General features: G+C 44.4%; 1 protein-coding gene across 1 annotated transcript in view; it reads left to right on the top strand.

The window, feature by feature from the left end:
- COL20A1 (collagen type XX alpha 1 chain) overlaps nucleotides 1-23797 on the top strand; it is a 95666-nt gene extending 71869 nt beyond the window's left edge. Inside the window, exons 28-40 of the mRNA XM_084645589.1 lie at nucleotides 597-683; nucleotides 5303-5347; nucleotides 6447-6542; nucleotides 7115-7168; nucleotides 7829-7882; nucleotides 8577-8630; nucleotides 9964-10035; nucleotides 11079-11114; nucleotides 13160-13226; nucleotides 16051-16239; nucleotides 19964-20038; nucleotides 21194-21349; nucleotides 22677-23797. Of these exons, the coding sequence (XP_084501715.1) occupies nucleotides 597-683; nucleotides 5303-5347; nucleotides 6447-6542; nucleotides 7115-7168; nucleotides 7829-7882; nucleotides 8577-8630; nucleotides 9964-10035; nucleotides 11079-11114; nucleotides 13160-13226; nucleotides 16051-16239; nucleotides 19964-20038; nucleotides 21194-21349; nucleotides 22677-22690 (999 nt within the window). The 3' untranslated portion in view covers nucleotides 22691-23797. The remainder of the gene's footprint in view (nucleotides 1-596; nucleotides 684-5302; nucleotides 5348-6446; nucleotides 6543-7114; nucleotides 7169-7828; nucleotides 7883-8576; nucleotides 8631-9963; nucleotides 10036-11078; nucleotides 11115-13159; nucleotides 13227-16050; nucleotides 16240-19963; nucleotides 20039-21193; nucleotides 21350-22676) is intronic.
- The last annotated feature ends 3034 nt before the right edge of the window (nucleotides 23798-26831 follow it).

Genomic DNA, 26831 nt, shown 5'->3' with positions numbered 1-26831 from the left:
CATGCAAAAGAAAGCTTGTTCTCACTTTCTGGTGACATTGTAAATAAGAAGCAGGCAGCATTATCTCCTGTAAACGTAAACAAACTTGTTAGCCTTAGCAATTGGCTGAATAAGAAGTAGGACTGAGTGGACTTGCAGGCTCTAAAGTTTTACATTGTTTTGTTTTGGAGTGCAGTTATGTAACAAAAAAATCGATATTTGTAAATTGCACCTTCACAATACAGAGATTGCACTACAGTACTTGTATGAGGTGAATTGAAAAATACAATTTTTTTATAATTTTAACAGTGCAAATATTTATATTCTTTTTTATTACAAAATGAGCACTGTGCACTTTGTATTCTGTGTTATAATTGAAATCAATATATTTGAAAATGTAGAAAAACACCCAACCATATTTAACAAATTTCAATTGATATTCTATTGTTTAACAGTGCGATTAAAACTGTGATTAATCACGGTTAATTTTTTTGAGTTAATCGTGTGAGTTAACTGCGATTAATCGACAACCCTACTTTCAATGAGACTTAGGTGCCTGAGTCATGAAAATCATAGTGAATTTTTGAGAGGGTTACCCATAACTTTCTTTCTTTCAGAGAAATGAAGAGACCTGCCCTGCCTTAACTCCTTCCTGCACCTGCACTCCAGGTATCCCAGGCCCGCCAGGTCCTCCAGGGTTCCCTGTAAGTTTGCCTTCTGACATTTGTTCCTAGAAATGTTTGTATTGTCTGGCACCCATGTGGCATTTAACAGCCATGTGTAAAGAACAAGGTCCCTGCCATGAACTCACAATCTCGGCAGACACTGGACAGAGGGAGAGAAGGAAAGCATCATAAAGAAACAGGAGTTTAAGCAATGAACTATGTTGCATGGCATGTGACTCCATGTTTATCATCTAAAGGAGTGGCAGTCCTTCTCTGCTCAACTTGGACCCAGTGACTTTGACTTGCAGAGCTGGGTTCCTCTTCCCTTGGTTCTGAACACTGAATAAATGCTGGCAGATTTCCATCCTGAACTCTGAACTTCCCAACTTTTGGGGGAGGTTTAAGACCCCTGAATATCAGAGGTGCAATGAAGCCAAAACGTATCGATCCAGATACCAAGTGCCAACAAAGCAAAGGGTGCATGGAGCTGGCATCATGGTCCAAGCCCATCTCTGCATAGGTATTTGTATTTTTATAATGCTGAATAATATAACAACTGCCAAAGTTCGTGTCTCTCAAGGCAGCCGTCTCAACCTGGGCTGGCCTTTCCTTTCATTTTCCTCTCCTACTGCCAAAGCAAAATAAGTTATCTTGCAAGGCAACAGTGACAGCTGGGGGCCAAGAGAGCATTACTGTACTAATCCTCTTATGGGAGAAGGGCTGGCTTCTCTTTTTGTCTGTCTGTACAGATCTGTTGGATAGGAAGCTCTGAAACCCTGTACAAAGACTTGAAATGCAGAAGGCATGGCATGGCAACCTTGAATCCAGGTGTACTCAGGGCTGGATTCAATAAAGATTTAACATAGGAGGAGTGTGTATTGACTCTGGCTCTCAGAAGTTCTGGTTCTTCCTATTTGTTGTTCAGCCACTGCAGAAAAATTGTATAATTACCACAAATTCTGTGTTTCCTAATGCACATTACACAGAGAGAGGGGAACGTTTACAACCAAGGCTGTACCCACTCTCCCCTGTGTACATGTAATGCATGCACCAACTTGCTGCAGTGGGTTTTTTTGGGTGCAAATGTTAACATTTCCCCACAGGACTGTTTAAACAAGGAGCGGAGATATGGGAATACCAAGCAGGTATTTGAACCTGCAGAGTGCAATTGGAATTTTTGCATGAAGAAGCTAAGGGCTGAAAATCTAGCCCAGAGCATCTTTCACAACATAGAAAAAATCTTTCTCTGTGTCAAATAAATATGTTTTAATAATAAATATCCTGTCACAGGGTGGCTGGCCCTTTAAGGGGAGTTGGGCCCAGCCTCATCTGTGAAGGATCAGCTTCCTCCCAGCTGAGAGAGAGCAGCTAGTGATCGGGTGATTACAAAATCCAGCTGGTGGCCCAGTGGAGGAGAAAGCTGCCAGGAGCAGGGAGGTGCTGGTCGGAAGCTGGGTTGGAGAACAGGACTACAGGAAGCTGTCTGGCTTCTGTGGCAGCTCTGGGGCAGGGTTGGACTCTCAGACAGGTGGCCTGTAATATGGAACCCTGTAGGGAGTAGATAGGCCCCTGAGGAAGACCCTGAGTATGGGGAAGGGAGAATTGTGCTGTGCTAATTTTAAAGTTGAAGGCCTGAGAAAAGGACCTGCCCCTGACTGGATGTGGAGTCACTTCTGCCTGGAGTGAGGGGACAGGGCAGCAGCCTATGTGCCCTTCTCACACCAATAAACAGGACTGTGAGATATTAGGATTCATCTGTGAGGTCAATTTCATAATTAACAGTTTGTTACATAATAACTAGTGGTTAATTCCAATGGAAGTGTTAATTACACAGCACATTGCTTCATCACAGTATGTCATTTGTCAAAAACAAATCATGTCAAACCAACTTGATAGCTTTCTTTAACAGGGTAACAAGCCTTGTGGATAGAGGGGAAGCGGTAGACGTGGTATATCTCGACTTTAGTAAGGCTTTGGATACTGTCTCACATGACCGTCTCATAAATAAACTAGGGAAATGCAACCTAGATGGAGCTACTATAAGGTGGGTGCAAAACTGGTTGGAAAACCATTCCTAGAGAGTAGTGATCAGTAGTTCACAGACATGCTGGAAGGGCATAACGAGTGGGGTCCCTCAGGGATCGGTTTTGGGTCCAGTTCTGTTCAATATCTTCCTCAATGATTTAGATAATGGCATAGAGAGTACACTTATAAAGTTTGTGGATGATACCAAGCTGGGAGGGGTTGCAAGTGCTTTGGAGGTTAGGATTAAAATTCAAAATGATCTGGACAAATTGGAGAAATGGTCTGAAGTAAATAGGATGAAATTCCATAAAGGACAAATGCAAAGTACTCCACTTAGGAAGGAACAATCAGTTGCACACATACAAAATGGGAAATGACTGCCTCGGAAGGAGTACTGTGGAAAGGGATCTGGGGGTCATAGCAGACTAAAAGCTAAATATGAGTCAACAGTATAACACTGTTCCAATAAAAGCGAACATCATTCTGGGATGTATTAGCAGGAATGTTGTAAGCAAGACACAAGACGTAATTCTTCCGCTCTACTCCGCTCTGATTAGGCCTCAACTGGAGTATTGTGTCCAGTTCTGGGCACCACATTTCAGGAAAGATGTGGACAAATTGGAGAAAGTCCAAAGAAGAGCAACAAAAATTATTAAAGGTCTAGAAAACATGACCTGTGAGGGAAGATTGAAAAAAAAATGGTTTCTTTAGTCTGGAAAAGAGAAGACGGAGGGGTTGTTACAAGGAGGAGGGAGAAAAAATTTTCTTCTTAATCTCTGAGGATAGGACAAGAAACAATGGGCTTAAATTGCACCAAGGGAGGTTTAGGTTGGACATTAGGAAAAACTTCCTACCTGTCAGGGTGATTAAGCACTGGAATAAATTGCCTAGGGAGGTGATGGAATCTCCATCATTGAAGACTTTTAAGAACAGGTTAGACAAACATCTGTCGGGGTGGTCTAGATAATTAGTCCTGCCACGAATGCAGGGGACTGGACTAGATGACCTCTCGAGGTCTCTTCCAGTCCTATGATAATCTGCTACATGCATAGTAATGAGCTCATGAGAATAAGGGGTTTTCTTTCAGCCTGATTGGGAATACAGTTATAACATGCTTCATGCAGCATGAAATGCTGATCGATTTGCTACAGGGCCAAGACACTTAACGTGTCAAAAGTTATTCCATAGTGAGCAAGGATGTCTCATGCACATCCACTCTTCCTTAATGAACTCTTTTTGAGCAGGGATAGGCCCCCTTGGGGCACCCCATAAACAACCTCTAGCAAAGCTCCTAGTCAGACTTGCTTAATCCAAATCTACTGCTATTTAGATTCAAGAACAGAAGCCATCAGATTAAAACGTCAATAGTTCATACAGCACCTGTACATGCTAGAAGATTAGATTCCTCTTAGATCCGGTGGTTATGCAGATGCGCAGATAAACCAGGTCTCCCTGGAAACACTACTCTTCCCTGCTGTGAGTGTGCTCATTTGGAGATTATGTAAAGTAGAATGTGTGCTCTAGTCTCTGTACAAGTATGAGCTGCTGTTCCATCCCCATCTTGCTGCAAGTGTCTGGAATAGAGATTAATCAGCATGACTCCATGAGAAACACTTTGAGAAATGAGTGTGTAATCTCAGTGCCATCACGAAATGCTTCCTTTGCATTTCCATGGTCCCACTGAATACCTTTCCTTTTTATGGAATATGCTAAAATACGGAGGGTCTGATTCTGATCTTTCTTACACCATTGACCTGAGGGGAGCTTGCCACAGGGGATGCAACCATGGGGATGTTTGTTACTGTTCAGCCCTCTCAAAATGCATTTGTGGCAGCCTACAGTCTTAGCTATGGCCATATGGGGACAAGACCATCATGTGTCTGTGCCGGGAGCATGAGAGGAGCTTTCCACATCCACTCACGGCCGCGCTGAGGGTTTTCATGATTGCAGTTCCTGTGTGGACTGAGCTGAGTGTTAACCAGAGATGGGGCTCAACTAGAATGCCAGATCTGAGTCCTTCCAAAATTGGGTGAAGCCCTAATTTGGATCTGCCTTCAGAGCCACTCTTCACCTCTTGGGGGCCGCCTCTCACCTGAACTCTTTGCTTTGGGTCAACGTCACCATTTGCAGAGCAACCCGTGCTGCTCTGGAACGAAGCAGATGGAGCAGAAAAGTTCCTTCCATCCTAGATTTTCCATGGAAGTGCAAAACCACAATGAGTCAACCCCCACTGCCACCGATGTCGCCTTCGGCACCCGTTTGTTACAGCTACAAAACCAAGCAACTTCAGGCTTTCTCCTGTGCTGCTTCTCATGCCTGGAAGAAATAAGCATCCACAAAGCCACCTCATTGTCCTCCCTTCAGATCTCTCCTTAGAAGTCTGCTGTGGTGGATGGTCCGGCAGCAGGTGTGCAGTGACCGCTCACTAGTGTCTCGCTGTTACCTTTTGCGTCCTGCTCTGTTTGTCACATCCCCCTCTAACACACTCTTTGGGAGGCAGGGAGCATCTTATGATGTGTGTGTACAGTATCTAGCACTGTGGCACTGTATTGCAGTTCCTAAGCGTTACCGCAGCACAGACACCACTTAATATTAATAACAGGAGAGTCTTGTGCTTTGTCCCACTTTGGCAGGGCAGTCCTGGGAGAAGAGGACCACAAGGGGAACCAGGGCCGAAGGTGAGTAATGACAGCACTCCGACTCTGATTTTCTTTCAGACAGCTATATGCCTATAGGTCATAGGGATGAGCAAGTGCAACTCCATTAACTTCAATGGACTTACATTAACTTACCCCAGGTCTGAATTCATCCCTACATTAATGATACTTCTGCCTACTTAGGGCAGGGATCCAGAGATTTTGAGAAATAGAACAATGAAAATGTCTGTAATCAAATAGAAAATGACATGATTGTTTAAGCACCAAGTGGGTGCTCAGAGCTGTGTGATATAGACTGATCCCTGCTCCAAAATTCTCCAGACACCTAGTTGTGTTGATTAACTACATGGCTCCAGTAAGCTTCTTTCTAAGAAAACAACCCAGCTCCATCAGAAAACGTTTATCCCAGTTTTGTGGTGTTCTTTTTCTCCCTGCCGTGCATGGCTGATTTGACCCCGTGCCTCGGCATGCTTGGGAAAGGTGCGAAGTACAGGGAGAGCCACAGAAACTGGGTATATCTCTGCGGAAAAGGAGCAGAGACGAGCATGAAACAAAAGCTGGATCTGAACATCCTGGAATTTGGGAGGAGTGGAGAAGGCATTGAAATCCACACTTAGAGCGTTTGCAAATTGGAGTCATTGCTATGTGTTACCCATCAAAGCATGATTGAGAGAATCCAGTAAAGAAGCAAGGGAAAACCCCCCACTGCTTTCCTTTTTCAAACTAACTGCACAGAAGCCAACATCATTGATAGAGCTGGTCAGAAAAAGACATTGAAAAATGGACACCGTTTTCAGTTAAGTCTTTGCAGAACCTTTCCCCCCATCTTTTGTCCAGCTTCAATCACTAGAATAATTTGCTATAGGGCAGGGCTGCTCCTGCTTCCCTGGAAACCAGTGGGAGTTTTGTCATTGATTTCCCTGGAAGCCAGATCAAAACCTTGGACTGCAAAGGCAAAGGGCTGTACAGTTGAGGGTACTGGACACTTCCAGGCCTTGCCTCTTCCTTTTGCATCCAGTAGCTGCTTTGTGCTGAAACAGGTCGTATGGTACAGTCAATGCGTATGGAAGTCACTGGTGTTCCTCCTGACATTTTGTTTAATTTTTTTGACTGGCTTTAGGGTGAGCCAGGTCCTCCTGGACAAGTTGGACCAGAGGGTCCTAGTGAACAACAAGGGTCACTAGGCTCCCAAGGAATCACCGTGCAGGGCCCAGTGGTACGTGATCTCTCCCATTGCTTTTATCCCATCTTTTACTCTGTGTGAAAGATACAACTGTATGTGGGGTCTGGTTTTGTTTGTTACAGGGATGTGGTGATAAAAACACCTGAGCCCTATCTACGACAGTGCTTACAATGCTATTACTACTAGCTGAGCTGTTGCTATTGTAGGGATGGCTAGTTTTTCTAATGTTGACAAGACCCTAAATTCTGGTTTAAAAACTGGCCACGTGGGATAGCTGATCCCTAGTCTAGCCCCTGAAAAAGAGCCCAACGGAGTATTAACATTTCAGTAGCACAGTCATCATGGTTAGAGAAGCAATGGGCAATGGTTACGTAGGTGTATATACACAAATACCTGCCTACAAATGCCAGGCAAAAGGGTGAGCTATGGAGGTGTGCAAGGATCCCTGTGGGCACAAATCACTTCAAAGGTTGTGTGGAGGTAGTTGGGTCATGGCCCTGCTGAACTGACCATGAGTGATGAGTAGCCATGGACAGATAGGCTGCTGCCCAACTTAAGGGATGGTGCAGAATGCATGCAACTCTATTGTTCCATTTTGATTCCAGGGACCACCAGGAATTAAAGGGGATAAAGGAGACACTGGAATCCCAGGCATGCAGGTAATATAATCGATATCACTCCTTTGACTCAAAGAGCTACCTCTTTTCCTGCTGAACATTTGAAATCCAAGGAGTTAGCTGTCTTTATTGCCATCCCCACTATGAAACCCCATCTCCTCCACGCAGGAAATCTGCAGGAACACGTTGCACTGTTATCCGAGCCCGCACAGGAGCTTGGCAAACATGAATCAGTTCAGCCTCCCACCAATCTTGCAAGTATTATGGGGCCCATTTCCCTGAAAAATAAACTGGGCAATGGACAAACAGTAAAGCAATGGCAGAGCCAGCAGACTGACTTCCACCCCTCTTCTCTACCACTTCCTAAGTATCCCCAGTGCAGAAGAGGCAGGAAATCCAATTGGGCCTGTAAAATTCTTTTGGGACTCCCTGTTGTGGAAGGTGTTATTAAAATGTAAGACATAGGGGAGGAGAGAGGAGTCTGACCTTACGATGGTAAATAGGGGTGGGGTTCAGTTTCATATACCTGAAAATAGAGCAGGTTGAAAATGGAATTTCGTTGACATTTTAGTGCTCTGTTCCTTTTTTGTTCTGCTGTGCTTGATTGTCCTCTTTGGCGGCTGCCTCTGTTTCCACCATTAAAAATATGAAGTGGAATGTAATTGCTGGACGCCAGACTTAACCAGCAATTCTGTTTTCCAGGGTATTCCTGGTGCCCAGGGAGCCCCAGGCAGAGACGGCATTCAGGGTGCAAAGGTAAAAACACACAGACTCGGATTTTCAAACTTGGGCACCTAACACTCCATATGTGGCCTGATTTGCAGAGATGCTGAGCACCCACAGGTCCTGGTGTGTGTGTGGGAAACTGAGGTTGCATTGCACCTCTGAAAACTGGCCTGCTTTGAGGTGCACAAATATGGACTTGGGTGCCTAACTTTACTCACTCAGGTTTGAAAACTTGGGCCAGACTGTAGCTGCACCACTTCCTGTAAAAAGTGCATGGCAAAGTGTACGGGGAGAGGGGAGGAATTGGCTTGAGACTGCGGATTAGAGATTTACTCTCTGGTACTTCCCCCATGGCACCTTACCTAGCAAAGAGCTCTGGGGTCCTATTCTTCTCACAGCATCTTGGAGTAAAGCATGGACGTTCTGCTGTCGAGAGGCAGTTTTCTCTACTCTCTGCCCTGCAGTTGATATTGCTAGCACAGGGTAAGCCTGTGGCAGCAGAGATGGGTGAATTGATGATCCAGACATCTCAAATGTGTCCAAAAAATTCTTCAGCTAGATTTATGTGGCTGAGTAGTTGCCAACATTCTTGTGTGTTTGGCAGTTATGTTCCGTGGATAAGCCCTGGCTAAACAACCTTTGGAGTAAGGCATCACATCACTGTACCCTCAGCTCTCACCAATGCTGTGAGGACCCTCTCGTTAACACACTGTTGGGTTTGCAGGGGGTGAGAGGACTGGAAGGCACAGCAGGGCCTCCGGGGCCACCAGGACCCAGGGTAAGAGCTTGCACAAACTGTCAGTATAAAGCTTGTCATCAGCAATAACTTTCACTTCCTGCTGACTTGCTGCATTTTCCACTGGAGCCAATGTAACCACTCTCTGGCATGGGTCCATCCCAGGTATAGAACCTGGGACTTTCCACACTGCAGCAGAGACCTCTACTGCTTCAGCTTAAGGCGTAACTCTGTTAGCTGGTAGCAGTAGTAGACTTATCTAGTGGACAGCCTCTAGAGGGACACGTGCTTTGCCACAGGGTTAGGTGGTCCAGCTGGCTACTGTTCCTCGGTGGATGAGTTTAAGGCATACAGGATGCTAGACTGAAGTCACTAACTGGAGCTGGGCATGATGCCACGCAAGATCTCCTCACTCAGCTCTGCCCAGCCAGTGAGACCTGAGCTGCTCCCTAGCTTCGGTTTCACCAAGGACAGCCTTAGAGTTCATCTACATATTTTTAAGGCTCCAGTCACATTAGTGTTGAGTGTCTCATTGAGTGTTGAGGTAGTGAAGTATTATGTCCCCACCTTACAGATAATAAGATGGGGGATTGAGAGGCTCAATGACCTACTACTGAACTTCAGGCAGTACATGGCAGACACGGGAAGTGAACTCAGATTCACTGAGTCCCAGCATGAACCACCAGACCAGCCTTTCAATAGCAAAGATGCCACCTGTGGACTAGGAATTGCATTGAATCTTCCATCTCATTTCCCCTGGGCCACTAAATAGCTGTCAATCACTATTGGCTGGAATCCAGTGGGTGAAAAATTACAAATATATAGCCAATAACTGGCCCTTTTCCTATACAATTCTGGCAATAGTAGAAATACAACCGGGGAGCAGACGGAGATGTCTAGAGCATGCAGGTTGTTTTTTTTTCTCTTTAAACAATTCTTCATTATTGATGCAATTACACATTGGAGGGAAGCTCAGCTGTAAAAGAGAGGCATTAACTGTCCAAAAATAGATGTGCTCTGGGTTAAGACTAAAATAATCTCAATATAGAATGAAAGAACTAAAAACTGAAGGGTGAAAACCACATTGCAGGTCGTGGGCACAACTCACATCTGCTCTCCTGACCATAACTGAGACATTAATAGGAAATGATGTGAACATGACTTATACATGATATACTCTTAACATTGTCTTCATGGTTGGATGATGCTCTGACATGAACCTTAAGGGCACAATGCCTTTAACTGAGCCCTCTAAACTGTTTCTGCTGGTGCCCTTGGAGCCATAGGGAGATGTCAGCCTCAAGTAGCAGAAGAAGAAAGTGTGCAGCTGACCGGGCCTTCTCTATAGCTGCATCTCACAATTTAATCTCTGCAGGGTTTCCAAGGAATAACAGGTGCCCGAGGCAGTAGCGGAGAGCGAGGACCTCCAGGTGATGTTGGACCCACAGTAAGTTGTTGTTTTTTGTTCTGGTGTTTTATGTTGTGGTACTCCAGGAGTGCCTGATGAGAGCATGGAACCTGACAGAGTCCTACATGGAGATGAGTTGCAGCTGCAAAGTTCAGCTCTGCATCTGAACTTCCTCAAAGTTTGAATGTGTGTAGCTCTGAGGGTGTTAGTTCAGATCCATCTCTTCTGGTGGAAGGGACTTTGTCTATTCATCAAAGACCTGGCTGGCAAATGTCTTGGAGTAGACTCAGGGCTAGTTGTTCATGGCAGGCGTTGCCCTCTGCAGGATTCTGAGCTAAATAAAATCCAGTGGTCAAATATTTCCTGTGTAAGATCCTGAACTGGAGAAAGAAATCACTAGAGATGGGCCTGAACCAAACCCACAGAACCAAACTTTTTGGGCAAGCCTTAGCCCACATCGGCACTTTGCAGTTGTCCATTTAGCTCAGATGAAGAACTCTTTGCATGTGAGGAGAACTTACCTTGGATCAAGGCAGATCTGTAGTGTTTTGACAGCTCTGATTCTGCCTTTTTGATGGCATCAGTCTTTTCCTGTTGCTCCTTATTTGTTGTTATCCTTAATAAAAACCCTCCATTATTTGTATGCATTTGGTCTTCTGTTGTGGGGGGAGTGTATATCTCCTTAACTACAGCCACAGTATTTACTGGTTCACATGTTTGTGGCCAAACAAAATGACATTTGTACATTCATTTTGCATAATTCTGTGATATACACCATAAGATATCAAAGAATCGGGCTGTGCATGTACAGATCAGCTTCCCCTGTACAATTGCATGCACATTTGTAGGGGTTTGTGCATGCTAATGGCTGAGACTACAGTTTTGGAAGGAGCACCTGAAAAGATCCACTGCAAATGTGGTCCTTAATTTGGAGTTAGCCTGTAAACATACCACTGGCTGTTCTCTTGAGAATCACAACAGTACTGTAATCATGCTGGCTTTTATTAAATTGACCTTTTACTTCCCATTTTTCACCTCCTCCCAGTTTAAAAAGTGTTTATTTTTGCTCTGTTTTTCAACAGGGTCTGCCTGGTCCAAAGGGGGAAAGGGGAGAGAAAGTGAGTTTTTCTCCTTGGAGTTCTTTATATTGCGCAGTGCAGTTACTGAGTGCCGCACTGAACGGGCCACGCACGCTAAGCAGCTGTACAAGTGACAGTGACGTGATTAAGCCATTTCAGTGCTGAACTCTCATTTACCTGTTGCTTCTTGGCTTTCCATTCACCTGAATGACCGTCCCATGGGAACCTGACATAATATTGCAACAGGCTCAGTCGCAGTAATGGCGGGGAGTGGAGGGAGCCCACCACCACCACCAACTTGAGTCTCATTAAGGATTTTTCTATAAAAATGTATTTCATGCTAATTGACTAACTCAGAACAAAATGTTGTGGGTCAGATCCTCAGCTACTGTAAATAGCTGCAGCTCCACTGGAATCAGGGGATTTCCACCAGCTGAAAGTCTGGGTTTAGATATTGAGGGGGAGCTTTCCCCTGGCAACTCTAGCTAAAATTTTCTAAAGTGCCTGAGTCCTATTTTCAAGGGTGACTTGAGCACTTAGGCACCTGCCTTCCCTTGATTTCAGGCCTTAGGAGCGTAAGTTCCACTGACTTTCAAGTACACTCCTAAATGACTTGGCTGGTGTTGACCCTTTGTTACGTGGCCTGTCTGCTGCTAGGTAGCACTAGGTGCCAGAGAATGCACACAGCTCTTGTACCAGCATGCAATCAGTCAGCCAGTAAATTACACCTGAGATCTGGCAAAACTCAAGCCTTGTCTGTAGGTGATGCAAATATGGAATTTGCCAGTGTGTTTCTCCTCATGCAGGACTTGACTGACAGACATTGAAGTCAATGGAAGTCATTCCATTATCTTCAGTGGGCTTTGGCTCATGCTCTGAGAAGCCTCTTTGCTGGGCCTCTTTCTCAGTGGGTTCCCTTTGCACCTGTCTCCGGGTACATCTGCGCTGCAAAGAAAAAACACACGGCACCGAGTCTCAGAGCCCAGGTCAATTGCCTCAGGCTCGTGCTATGGGGCTAAAAGTAGCAGTGTAGACATTCCTGTTTTGAGACCCTCCCCTGTCACAGGGTTTCAGAGCCTGCGCTCCAGCCTGAGCGGGAACATCTACATTGCTATTGTCAGCCCCACGGCCCAAGTCCCATGAGCCCAAGTCAGTTGACACAGGCCCTGAGGCCTGACACCGCGGGATTTTCTTTGCAGAGTAGATGTACCCTTAGAAAGTGGTGCTGGAAGAGTTTTTAAAGTGCGGGTGTTGAAGGCGGAAACCATGTATGTGGGTTGCTATTACTACTTCAAGCCAGGAAGGGCAGCAGCACCCCTACTTCCAGCCCCGATGGCCTTCGAGACTGGGTGCAAGACTTTTCTATTTTCTATTTCGTCACCTCCCTTTTTCACCAGCTCTTCCTTTTGTGGACTTTTTTTATGTTGTGGTTGCTGGTTTTTCCTGGGCCTTGTGGCCAGTTTTTGTTGAATTCTGTGTAAGATTGCACATCGATCGCAACAGAACCAGCCACAGATGGAAGTTTTCTGAAGAGGTTTGGAAGGGTTCAGTTTTTTTAGTTATGAATTTTCATGGCTAGTATCAACGTTTATTTCCAAGTAGTTTATATCCTGCTGTGCAAAAACTTTAAGAAAAAACTCAGAAAGCAACCATTGTTTATTCAGCAGATGATGACCGTAGGAGTCAAGATTCATTCATTAAAGATTCAGAAACAAAGGCATAACATTTTTATATTTAATCATGTTAATTTTAAGCATCACTGAGTACTAACTTTTATGTTAGACACACTTATCAGTCTTCAAACTAGATAAACATATATGCAAATATACTCTCCAGCTGTGGTTAATTTCATTTATTAATGACTGAAAATTGATTTAATCAATTTGTGGGTACAGGGAAAAACAAAATTATTGATATTACCAGTTAAGATTTTATTGTTTCAAAGCCTATTGATGAATAAATAGAGATCTCATGGTGATGAATATCTCGAGAGCTCAAGCTGTTGGTAAGAATGTGCCATCAGAAAACTTACATGCTATCCACTTCATTTCAAAAGTATTTAATTATTTTTAATTTTACTTCAGGGTGAACCACAATCCCTGGCCACCATTTACCAGCTGGTTAGTCAGGCTTGTGAGCAGATGATTCAGAGTGAGTATCACATGTCTCCTTGGGCAACAGTGCTTCTACGGTACTTGACGTTTTACCACATAATGAAGAACCTGATCCAAAATCCATTGGCAAAGGGCCTTCTATTGACTTCAGTAGGCTTTGGATCATACCCTAAGAGTCTGATCCTGTGAGCATTAAAAGTGAGGAGGAATCTCTCAGGCAGGCCCTCAAAATTGAACATCCCCCCACGCCCCCCCAACACGAGTTGTATTAGCACAAAGACCTGTGAAATATTACTTAACAGTCCGACCTGGTATCATGTACTGGATTTTCCTTTCAAGGGTAGGAAAAGGCTTGGATTGAAACTTGACTGTTTTAGGAAAAATCACTCCAATGTTTCATTAATTGATCCCTCAGTTTCTACAGCAGAGAAAAACAGGAGGCTTGATTTTGGGTGGGTGGAACTTGGAAAGCTTAACTCAGATGATGCATCCTGGACCAAGTGCAGTGCCCATGGAATGCACCAGGGATGTGTGTGTTTGCTTTTCCTGGGATGAAGAGTTGTCAGCAAGATTTGCTTGGGGTCGACTGATGCACAGGGAGATCAAGTTAGTGCTTTGTCCAAGGTCAGATAGCAAGACCATGACTCCGCAGAGTCTTCCTCTTCAGTTCATGACCTCTGCAATTTGGACTGACAACATCATAGTACCTGGTGATTTTTATTTATATATCAAGTTTTTTAGAGATGGGGCAACATAGAATACACAGAATAAAATCAGACCACATCATTCATCCTGACATGAGTTTTGCAAACAAAACCAGAACTAGAGAACGGTTCTGTAATATCACAAGTTTCCATAGTTTGACTCCCATCTATGTAAAATAGGTATGAGCCAACACTGGAACCACTTTCACTTGTCTACCACCCTACTTCCCCTCTCTCTCCCTGAACTTTGGGGTGCAGACAAAACAGAAGTGGATCTGAACCACCCCAATTGTGGTTTTGCAAACTCAATGAAGTTTCCCGCTAGTACTTTTTTCAAACCCAAACCGCCCTTTGCCTGCCCCAATTGTGGTTTTGCAAACTCAATGAAGTTTCCCGCTAGTACTTTTTTCAAACCCAAACCGCCCTTTGCCTTTGCAAGTTAAGGAAGTATGGGCTGGATGAATGCACTATAAGGTGGGTAGAAAGCTGGCTAAATTGTCGGGCTCAACGGGTAGTGATCAATGGCTCCATGTCTAGTTGGCAGCCGGTATCAAGTGGAGTGCCCCAAGGGTCGGTCCTGGGGCCGGTTTTATTCAATATCTTCATAAATGATCTGGAGGATGGTGTGGATTGCACTCTCAGCAAATTTGCGGATGTTACTAAACTGGGAGGAGTGGTAGATACGCTGGAGGGGAGGGATAGGATACAGAAGGACCTAGACCAATTGGAAGATTGGGCCAAAAGGAATCTGATGAGGTTCAATAAGGATAAGTGCAGGGTCCTGCACTTAGGATGGAAGAACCCAATGCACAGCTACAGACTAGGGACCGAATGGCTAGGCAGCAGTTCTGCAGAAAAGGACCTAGGGGTGACAGTGGACGAGAAGCTGGATATGAGTCAGCAGTGTGCCCTTGTTGCCAAGAAGGCCAATGGCATTTTGGGATGTATAAGTAGGGGCATAGCGAGCAGATCGAGGGACGTGATCGTTCCCCTCTATTCGACATTGGTGAGGCCTCATCTGGAGTACTGTGTCCAGTTTTGGGCCCCACACTTCAAGAAGGATGTGGATAAATTGGAGAGAGTCCAGCGAAGGGCAACAAAAATGATTAGGGGACTGGAACACATGACTTATGAGGAGAGGCTGAGGGAGCTGGGATTGTTTAGCCTGCAGAAGAGAAGAATGAGGGGGGATTTGATAGCTGCTTTCAACTACCTGAAAGGGGGTTCCAAAGAGGATGGCTCTAGACTGTTCTCAATGGTAGCAGATGACAGAACGAGGAGTAATGGTCTCAAGTTGCAGTGGGTTAGGTTTAGATTGGATATTAGGAAAAACTTTTTCACTAAGAGGGTGGTGAAACACTGGAATGCGTTACCTAGGGAGGTGGTAGAATCTCCTTCCTTAGAGGTTTTTAAGGTCAGGCTTGACAAAGCCCTGGCTGGGATGATTTAACTGGGAATTGGTCCTGCTTTGAGCAGGGGGTTGGACTAGATGACCTTCTGGGGTCCCTTCCAACCCTGATATTCTATGATTCTATGATTCTATGGTCTGATGTTAGGTACGTTGCACTTTTAAGACTGGCTGCAGTATTGCCTTCTCTCTATGTAAGTGATGTAACCAAAGTATAACCTTATGGCATCAGAACTGCATATGGGAAACTAAAAATGGGCCAAAACGAGGACCTGACTTCTAAACGGCTTCAGATTTCAAGGGCTTGGTGATGGGTTCTGATGTGAGTCCTTGGAACTAAATGTAGTGACAGATCCAGAAACAGAAAGGGCTTTTTTGAGGGGGAGGGAAGGGGGTGATGTCTTGTATAGATGCAGCCAATATTTTGAGAGATTTGTTGGCACTATTGGATCTCAACCCACATGCTGGCCCTGACTTGGCTCCAAACCTAAGCCAAGTCCTCTCTAGCTCTACATTTGGCAGACTCCGACTGTTTCTTTGGTTGGAAGAACTTACATAACCTTTCCTGAGTCTGGTAAAAGGTTAGGGCTTGGCCCAAGGGTGGGCAAAATGCTCTTGGACCCTTTCTTATTTTATCCACACAGGTTAAATTTATGCCAGCAGAAGTTCTGACCTGAGGCCTTTTGCTCATCTCAACATCTCCTCTGCAGTGGAGATGAGGCATTTTATTGTCTGACTTGCCTTCTCAGCTCATGTGTTGAAATTCGACTCATTCATCCACGAACATACAAGGAAGCCAGTTCCTGTGTGGGATAACACATTGAAGCCAGGAGGACCTGGACCACCAGGTCTTCCGGGTATCGCTGGTACCAGAGGAGAAAGAGGAGAAGACGGTATCCCAGGACAGCCAGGCAAAGATGGGTATCCTGGGGAAAGAGGTACTGACTGAAATGTTCTTAAGTAGGGCTTCACCATGGCCTTCATACTTTCAGACATAGTGGCTAATGAAGAGTAGCTTCTTCACCTGAAATGAACTCTTGTTCCAGATAGATATGAGCACTGAGCTCAGGTCTATTTCACGTTGATTCAGCGTGGTATAGGGATAGGCACCAACCACAAAGATTCCCTCACGATCCATGTGTCCACAAAGTTTGGAGGTTACTGGATCAGAGGGGTTTATTCAGCTCTAGGTCTCGCAATGAGCAGGATATGCAGCCTAGTACCGTCTCACCCAGTTTTCAGGAGTGACTACAAAATTATGGGTCGAAGACACTTTGAGTCACACTCACCCCATGAATATTACAAACAAGTGGAATGTCTGCCTAGGATTATCATGCCCGAGTGTCTGTCTGGTCTGCCTGAATATCTGTATCTCGTTCCCCTCCACTTCTGACCCAGTAATCTCATACTGGCATTAGCTGTTTCGCAAAGTGGATCCCGCAGCACCCATTCTCTAACTGGATCTCTCAAGTAGCTGTGAGCCACTCATCACTTGTCACACTCCCTTCCTCAGCTTTGCCAGTGACTCTTCTCCACATCCCTTCACACTGCCCCTGACTTGTGGAATACCCTTCCTGAGCTGATCTCACCTCATGCAGGTCTCACCTCTGTCGTTTCTAAGAAATCAGCCATTTAATGATGTCTACAGGAAAAAAAAAGATGGAAATATCTGGACATATGTTAAGACCAAAGCCAAAGCATCTGCTGTGGCAGGTGTGCCATTGGGCAGCTGGAGAAATACATAAAAGGGGCCAACTAAAAGAATCCCTCCTGCCATCAAACAGTACTTAGGGAGAAACTTGTGGGACTTGGGACATGCAGTGTCATGTACTCCTGTACCAGATATAGACTGGCTATGGAGCTTGCTTACACACACCAGGTGTGTTTATTGTCAGATCCTTTAATGCTCTGCCAGGTATGGCTGAGGTTTATATTACAATGACCTTTCCATTATATGCAAAGAGTAGCCCAGGACAGATGGGGGTGGTGGAACCTTCTTTGTGCCCCGAAGCAAAGTTTGATGGGGCAGGAAGGATTCCAGTATTGGATTGTACCTCTTTCTCCCACCCATTGTATTGTAACCCATCTCAGAGTGCAAGCTCTTTGGCGTAGGGACCATGTGTGTTTGTACGTGCGCGCGTGTGTTCACATCACCCAGCCTAATGGAGTGCAGTCCTGATGGATGCCTCCAGACACACATGTGCCCATAAGTATTAACCAACAAAAAACAGGAGGCCCTTCTACCCAGCAGCATCACCCACCATCCAAGGTGGGCTCTCAATTTTCTCTGGGCACAAGGCTGGACCCTTTAGGGTCTCTGCCTCTTAGGCCAGCACAAAAGGAATTCACAGGGCCAAATCTGAAAGTCTTACTTGGTCAAAACTCCACTTGAAGTCAATGTAAGGACTAAGTAAAGGTGCCAGCATATGGCCAACGGGTTTTTCCAGTGTAGGAATAAGAGCAACGTGCAAAGCTTCTTATCTCCCCCTCAGTGGGCAAAGCATTTGCTGGCTCCTTTTTGGAGTAGAACTCGTGAGCTTTGGTGAGAATAGTCTCTTATCTCTGGCCTCTTGGCCTCAAACTTAAAGCTCCTGCACTTGCAAGGAGAAAGTGTTGCTGGAACTTTTGTTTAATTACAGGACAAATCTTGACTGCACCGTCATTCGGGCAGCCACCATTGGTTTAATAAAACAGCGTATTACGGACAGGCTGTTAAAAGAACCTTTTGGCTACAGCTCCAAAGAGGCACATGCAGCATGAAAACACTGGGAGAGAAAGAAAAGGAAATTGCTGTGTGCATGTGCAAGGAGAGCCTCTCCCTCCTTTTTCATGTAGAATTTCCTTCCATTTTTAGTCTAAGTTTGTGGTTTAATTGGCATGTTTCACACGGCCACTCACACAGCAACCTGAATCTGTCAGGAGCGCTCAAGGACGATTCTGTGCCATTGTTTCCTGCTCCCCCCACCTTCCCCAGTCTTTATGCATAGCATCCAGTGAGAACAGGAGGGGAACAAGCACTAAGGGTATATAGCAATCATACTGACAGATTGTTTTCACATGAGGGATGGTTTAAAACAAATACAAGTTTTTTCTTCTTCCCATTACAAGAAAATCTCCCGCATTCACAAACTGAAGCTCTGTTTCTGTCCAGCTGAAAAGAGACGTAGGGCAAGCAACTATTTTCGCTGCTAACGCAAAGGACCCCTTCAAGCACTGAATGTTCTTCTGCAGTTTGAGTCCTGGGCCTGTCCTGCCGCTCTCCCTCACAAGCACGTATTCCCATGAAAGGGCCCCACTTCAGAAGCAGGTCTCGCATATGGATGCAGGTTTTTGATGGTAGGAGAGGCAAAGCCAGGTGTTAATGGGAGGAGATAATGTCTGAGTGGATATTTTTGTAAAATATTTATTGGAGAGTCTCGTGCAACATTAATTGAAACTGCTCTGGCTTCAGTGGCGGCTGAACCCTTCTGAAAAGCCAACTGCTAGGTCAAGCTGGTCAGTCATTCAATTCTGGACTGAAAATGTAAAGCTTATCGAAATGACAACAAAGTGGAGAGGGGACGAAGCAACGTGCGACTATTTCCAGCTGGTTAAGTGAGGAGATGGAGCCCCTAGACAAAGAACACAGGTGGAACTTACGTGTAGAACTGGTCAGAATCTCTTTGCCAAAACTTCTGTTAAAAAAAAGCCATTTCCTCAAGAGAAATGTCTTGAGACACGAGTTGGGGAGGTAATATCTTTTATTGGACCAGCTTCTGTTCGGTGAGAGAGAGACACTTTTGAGCTACACAGAGCTTTTCTTCAGGTGCCAGTATGGAAGCATATCAGTGATGACAGTTTCGTCAGGAAGGTGAGACTAACTCATTAGCCTAGGGGTCAGGATATTGACCTGGAACGTGGGAGACCAGATTAGAGTCAGAGCAGGGACTTGAATTTGAGGCGAGCACCCGCACAGGCTGGTGACCCTGTGGAAACTTTTACAAGGTCTCAGTTTCATTCCTCATCAGAATGGAAACAGATTCCCAAACCTCCAAAACATTTCACACAATGGAATTGCCGTTTTCCAGTGCGTCCTCCCTGAGCAGCTAGAGCCTGGCGTATGCAGTTGCCCCAGTTGCCCTGAGAAAGCTGCAGCTGTGTGCTGGTCCCTAGAGGTGGTAAGGGGAGGAAGAGCTGGAAGAGCTCAGGCAGACTGGCTCTGACGCACAGAGGGCTGCAGGCACAGCAGAGCAATACAGATTGATTGATGTCATTTCTACTGCACCACTAAAATGGTATTCAACAGTGAAGGGTTAACAGGCTCCCTAACACTGTATGATACACTGCACTGTATTTAAAGACCAGGTATAAATAATATTAAAAGATGACTTGATTTATACTTAGCCACTAATAGCCACAAACTTAAATTCAGTGTGTAGGGGCATGATCCTATTTGAGGGACAATGCCAAGGGCTGTCCAAGGATACATATGCCGGGCTGCACGGGAGGGGTTAAAAGAGGGGATCCTGTTTTGCTGAGTGTGGTACTAAAGGCCACAACCTCCTAAAAGACCATAGCACCCGAGAGCCACCTTATGGGGAGGCTGGAGTAGAGGGTGTTAATGCAGGGGAAGCTGTTAAGCTCTGGTAAGTGACATCTCTTTCTCTCATCCTCAAACTGGAGGACCAGGACCCAAGGGTGAGAAAGGGATGGCTGGAGCCAGGGAGAAAGGAGTCCAGGGACCAAGAGGACGAGCAGGTACAGTGAATACAGTCTTGTGGTTTCAATCGTAATGTTGATTCTTCATCTGTGCTCCCAAGGGGTTTGAGCAAACAGTTTAGGCATAGCTTGCAACAGCCACATCCCAAATTCAAAAGATGAGCCTAAATCTGCCTCTAGTGGGGTTTCTGGCACCTTCATCTGAAGCATCTGGTGCTGGCCATTATCAGAGACAAGAAACTAGACTATATGGCCCATGGGTCTGCTCCAGGATTTCAATTGCTCTGTTCCTAAGACCCTATGGGGCATATTTTCCTAAGAGCCTCCCTTTGGTAAACATCTGCCAGTGCAGAGGCAGAAATCCCCAATATCTGAGCATACCAACTAGGTAATTGTGTGTTTTAATTACACAATTTACACACAGACTTTTCACATTGCCTACACTATTGCAGAGTTTTGTACACACACACAGCCAGATGTTCAGATGGTATAAACCAGTTGAGGATATGGCTCACAAAGTGGAAGGCCCTTTGAAAATTGGCCCCACTTCGTTGGAACCTAAAATCTCTGTAAATTCTCCAGTCCCTAAGAGCCTGATCTGCTTTAGCTGAAGTCAATGGGACTATTGCAGACATAAGTGACAGCAGGCTTCAGCAGGGAAGCATTATAGAAAGTATTTTTTCATATATTTATGATTGTTACTGTTGACATATAAAGATATAAAACCAATGAACCCCATCAGGATCTTGGGCTTGGTGGTTGGTAAGTCTCCACATGGGAGATGGTGATGAGATTCCCTAATCCTGATCCCTGCTCTCCAGGGGCTGGAAGCGCTCCCTCAGGGCGAGGATATGTCATCACACTCCTGAGCAATTCTTCTTCCTGATGTTTAGGAGACAGCACTGATGAATGCAGACAAGAGTTCTTTCTAGCTTTCTTCAGCCAGAGTGATGCTGGCCACATCACAAAGCTTCTAGAGCACTGGTGAACAGCAGGAAAGGGTTAAATTGTGGGAAATAGGAAAGAGGTCCATAGGTCTTCATCGGGATCCAGTGGGGACTCTCCAACCTCATCTTCCTTCAAAAGGGAGCTGGGAAAGTCCCCAGATAACTGGCAGTACGCCATCAGACAATAGATATTGCATTGGACCAGCAGAGTTATACTGTACTGTTTGAGATGCCATTCATTTTTCAGGCCCTCCAGGAGAACAAGCCATAGGGGAGTCAGGTCTGAAGGGTTCCCCCGGGAGCACCGGTCCTCCAGGTTTTCCTGGTGCCAGAGGCAATCCTGGGGCACCTGGCTACCCAGGTGGTTGTGCTAACACTGGATGCTACAGGGCAAGCACAAGAGGTAAGTCCTGATTCTTTATATGAAGGTGATGATTTTAGAAGCTTCCCCATTCATGTATCTTTTGCTACCTGGCTAACCTATATGAGAACTATTATTATTATTATTACTTAATTTATTTTCCCTATGCTTCAAGGATAGTCTATCCTGGAGAACATTCTTTACTTAGTACTTAACACAAACCATGTGGAAAAAGTTCTTCTGACTGGCTGCTGAACCTTCAGCAATGGTTGGAATAACTGCATAGCTCTGCTCTTTACTCGTCTGTCCATCTCTCTCTAACATAATTTTTCCCCTTCTCACAACAAAAGACATTATGTGGCAAACTAAAGTCAGTTTTGGAGGCTTTGGGTTGCATGAGATAATGCTATTCCTGGTGGGTTAGAGCTACTTGGATATGACCTCTGCTCCATACCTCATGAAGGAACTAGGGAATTCTTCCTGAGAAGCAGTTATGCAGGGTTTCTACAAGCCACCAGGCTATCTGCTGCATCGTCCTTCTAGATTCATATCCCTCTCATAGGTGAAGAGCTCATGGTCACTTGGCAGAGCAATAATGCACTTCAAGAGGTGTCAGTACAAGGCACTCGTGTCCTCCTTGAACTGGATACATTTGACTTTGGCCTATGTAAAATATTAAATAGTTAAGCCACAGTTTAATCTCTAGTTCTTATATTCAATCTGGAGTCATTAAAGAAACTTCTACTGCAATAAGGCATTCTCATGTGACTAGCCATTTATAGCCTGTAATATTGACCTTCCCCATCAAAATAGCCATTTTTTCAGAGCAGCCATGTCTGTAACCTGGCCTTCTATGCAATCATGTCCAGGAAGGGGAACTGGTTCAAAACTTCTCCTGAATTATATTTTCACTGTCCCTGTCAGATGAAGCTGTGCTTCTTTATTTAACTGTACCTGGATTTCCTTTTTTCTCCATTTATGTGGACCACACCTGAAGAAGGCAAAGTAGATTTTTAAAGATGCTTCTGCTCCATATGGATGGCCCTATTTTCCACATGGATGGCCTTATTTTCCCTTTTTCTCCTAATACTGAACTACCCAATTTAGTTATTGGCGTATCTTGTCAATTAACTTTAGGCATTTTCATGGTACCAATGACAGGATATATTAATGCCTTGATATACCTCCCCATCTCATAGAATAAGAGATTCCCAGCTACATTAAGTCCTATAAAGTACAGACACTAATTGGTGCCTGAGAGAAGATTGTTAAGGAGGGAGAACTAATTATGCACCCTCCGTCCTCAGTACTTTATGTTGTATTTATTCTTCTGTTCAGTAGTATCTCCTGGTTTTGTCTCCAAACGCAGATTTCATCCCCTGATGATTGAGGCATGGACCACTGTGGACAGGTCTCCGTCCTTTGGAAAATTCTGCACTAAGGTTCTGTCTACCCAGAGTGTAACTGCAACTTGAACACCCAATAGGAGCTCCCCCCCCCCTCCCCCGGTTGCACTGGATTTTTGTACGGAAGTATAGAACTCTAAACTAAGCATAAAACACTACCCACAAAACCGGACTGTATGCAGATAATATCTAGTCATCCTCTCTCACCTATATTTCTGTGTTATTATCTGAACCATTTTGCACTGGACAGTTGGTGTGTCTGAACTGATGTCAGGAGTCCCACACCAGGGCAAAGAAATACAGTTCAAGGTTCAAGTTTTCAAAATTACAAGAGAGCTGAGCCAAAAGTAACGTTAGTGGTATATGAAATGGTCAGAAACAGTCTGGAGCAATGGCTCATGTTTGTCCACTTGTGCTTTATTTTTTCAGCCATTATTGTGGGTCACCAGTAGCTGAGCAAAACAGCACAAGGTACTGAAAGATGAAAATCCATAAAATGGCAACACTGCCATGTTGTCTGAGGGGTGCCAATGGAATAAAGTCTAATACTGTTGCTACTGCTTCTGCCTTTGGCACAATCTTGAAGTCTTCCTCCCCGTTTCCTTATATACATGACTATCATTAGACTATGGAATCACCTTTGTAGAGGAATGGTGGAAGCCCAGGTGCCTAGTCTAGTTTTATACATCTCAAGCAAAGTACTAAAAAATAGAGCATGTGTGTATTGACAAGGCATGGCCTAGGTAACCTCCTTGGCCTTTTCCATATCTGCCTTCGAGGCACTTAGTAACAGTCTTCCATTGTATCACATAGAATACTGCATAGCCATAGGCCTCACTTCTATCAGTAGGATACTAGAGGTATTTGTTATTGTCTGACATTCTAATTGTACAGGCCACAATTCATATTCATACCAAATTTATATTGATACTAGTAATGCAACACCTTAATGGTAATAGTTTGTTATTTTATATTGTACCAGCTTGTATTGGTCCCAGACCAGAGCTACATTGTAACTGCTTTCAAATAATTGCTCCTGAACCTGGATTATCGACACACAGAAGAGCAAGTTCTGTGAATAAAATGTCACTGGCGTTTGAAAATCTGGACCGACTCTTCTTGAATCGCTTCTACAAAGAAGCTTAGATACAAAAAAAGGAGCAACACACACATAATGTGTGTGCACATTTCCTCTAATTATGGGCACACTGGATAACTCTACACAAATGGCTTGTGGTGGTCATGTGCATACACAATCACGCATTTCCATTTGCAGTACTGGTAACTGTGCTCAGCTAACCCGCTTGACATTCCAGTCCATAATGATCCAACATTTAGGAACCATGTTGCTAGGCCCCTTAGAAATACCCAAGATAGATACAGAAGTCCTCCCTACAAAAATATGGCTCAGATGCAGTAACTAAATAATATTCCTCACCCTTACGGAAAAGTCTAGAATGTAATACATTTTAGCCTTTCTGTCGATCTTTTTGAATAATTACATAGACTTGTCTAGAGAGTCATAACCCAGCTAGGACAGTGCACAAAACATAGAAAGAAGATCATTACATTCTGTAAATACTGAATAATTTGTATCAGACTCTATTGGATTCATCATTAGTAATTTTCTAGGACTTTTGCCTAAGGTGAGTATTTGCAGAATGATGAACGTTCCTATTGTAAAGTCTAAAGCAATACTGTAACTATGGAGGCAACTTTCTATTTACTTAAGGCAAAATTGGCAAGCTTTTAAATGTGACTTCTAAATCAGTGAGCCTTACAGCTTAGACAAAGTGTCGTCAGGGCACGATCCCCAGGGCCCAGAAAAGGGAGGCAGCAGAGGGACAAATATAAAACATTGTGAATTTGATGTTTAAAGTAAATATATTTAAGGGGATGGACATACTGGACACAAGTTGTTGAACTCTGAATATTTTGATTTGTAAAGGCCAAAGAGCCATTCTGTATTTTTCCCATTCCTTAAAGTGGAAACATGTCCAAAATCTACAGAACCTACATTAATTCAAATGCTGAATGCTGCTCTGGGTATGTATGTATTGTATGTTAAACCTCTTGCTGTCAGGGACAATGAAGACACAATGGGGGTGGGGGAGTTTGCGATGAGCAGGTGAAGAGGTAAAAGGTGCTTTCTTTGCACATTTAAAAAATTCTGAATTATGCCCATTAGAACGTTCATATGCTGGGGCAAGCAACACAATGTGCATTTGGACAGATAAAGGTCCTGACTTTTTGGAAACAAATGACAACCTAGACTCCCCTTTTTGCACTTTTTTTTTACCCACCATTTTTGAGGCTGTAATCAACATCACTTAGAGGGCTAGGAACCTGATCTTGGATACAGTCAGTTAGCTAGATCTCTGACATTTTTGCCCATGGATAATTGCAGTACAAGGGTCAGCTTTTAAAAATCTAGCCCCACATGGGTTATTGCCTATGCGAAGAAAAACCTGCCCCCAGAAGTTACCCATTGGAACTCTCAAATGCATAACTCCTTGATGAGATGATCTGTTTACACATTTGGAATTTGCTTATGTTTATCCTGGGTGAAAAACATAATGGGACCCAATTCAGCAAACTTACAACCCGCTAAGACACTGTGGATTCAAAATTTAGCCATGGAATGGAATCCTGAAGGGTTTGTGTTCTGCTTACATAGAGACAAGTCTTCATTGGCATTTAACATGGGAAGAAACTCCTCACTCACTTGGAATTGCTTGTTAGGCAGTTAAAAGTAACTCACAAAGGATTTTTTGTGCCCCCGTATGACAATATGTGTGAGACTACTTGGATTGGCTAGGTCCAGGCTACATCACTCACTTTCATTACCTGCATAAAAGCCTAATGCTTCAGGTCTTGTGGTAGTAAAAAAAAATGCCCATCAGTGCAGTGCCCGCAGTCCTCACCAGCAGTTCACCTGCCTAAACTGAAAAACCCACCACCACAGCTAAGTGCAGTTGGTTGAATTTTCTAAGTTCTTTCTGGGTTCAGGGTCAGTCCAAAAGCTCCCCCTCACCAGCGGGATGTGTTAGCTAAGGAAGCATTTGCTGGTCATATCAGTAAAGCAATTGGACCCAGATCCACAAAGGTGCTTAGGCTGGATTAGTGGAAGTTAGGCACCTGAATACCTTTGTGGAGTTGGGCCTGTATAGCTACATTCACTTGGAAAAATTTATCATCTGACAGCATTCACCAGGGACAGTCACACTTGAATCCCGGCTTTTTCTGGTTTTTCTGGAGTCCATTGGTCAGTGTGAGCGGATCAGAACTACTGGCCAAGCCATGATCTATTTGTAAGTAGCTTGAGAGAGGTAGGGGTGGGGGAAATTCCTCAGCAAGAGGAAACACTGGGACTTTCTAAAGCAAGAGATAGGAATGAGGAAGGAACAAGGTCCTACAGCTTTCAGCCCCCCACTGAGTGATTTCCTATTGGACATGACATGTTCATGGTTACAATGGAGGAGAGTGACAGATTGGTAAGCTATAGGTGATACCAGTGCCTGCTGGTTCAGACCATGGTACTACTCAAACAGCTGTTACAAGCAGTTACTAACTACACAAAGAGGACTCATACACAGCTATAATTACTGTGCCTGGCATGTCTATCAGCAACAGAATTTCAGCCAGCCGTAGATGATGGCTGCTGAACAAATCACCAGTGTAACCGTCCACATGACAGCAGTGGCAGGGGAGTGGGGAAGAGAAGGGAAATAAATTAGTGGTTATTTCCCCAATATGCCACAGCTCTATTCATATAAACCATTCTGCAAAAATACTTGCCCTGCTTTTAGCATAAACTCGTTGCACCGCAATGGAAAGCCTCAGAGAAGGAAATACTTTTCTAGACTCTGTGCCAGGAACACAAGTCAGATCCCTCCCAAAATAACAGGGAGATTTTTTTGTCTCTGTGTTTGTACAGTGCCTCACTACAATAATACAAATAAATAATAATGGCAACAGAGGGATTTCTGTTAATTAAGAGCCAGATTATAATGCAATTACAAGTGAACAGTCCCTCACAGGACAAGTAGTCACAGTGAAGTCAGTGGGGCTATTGGAGGAGTAAGGCATTACCCTCGGCTTACAGCAGGGTGGGAAAT

Source organism: Lepidochelys olivacea (genome assembly GCF_965140295.1).
Source record: "Lepidochelys olivacea isolate rLepOli2 genome assembly, chromosome: 13".
Classification (NCBI taxonomy): Eukaryota; Metazoa; Chordata; order Testudines; family Cheloniidae; genus Lepidochelys; species Lepidochelys olivacea.
This window is presented reverse-complemented; position numbering and strand designations above follow the sequence as displayed.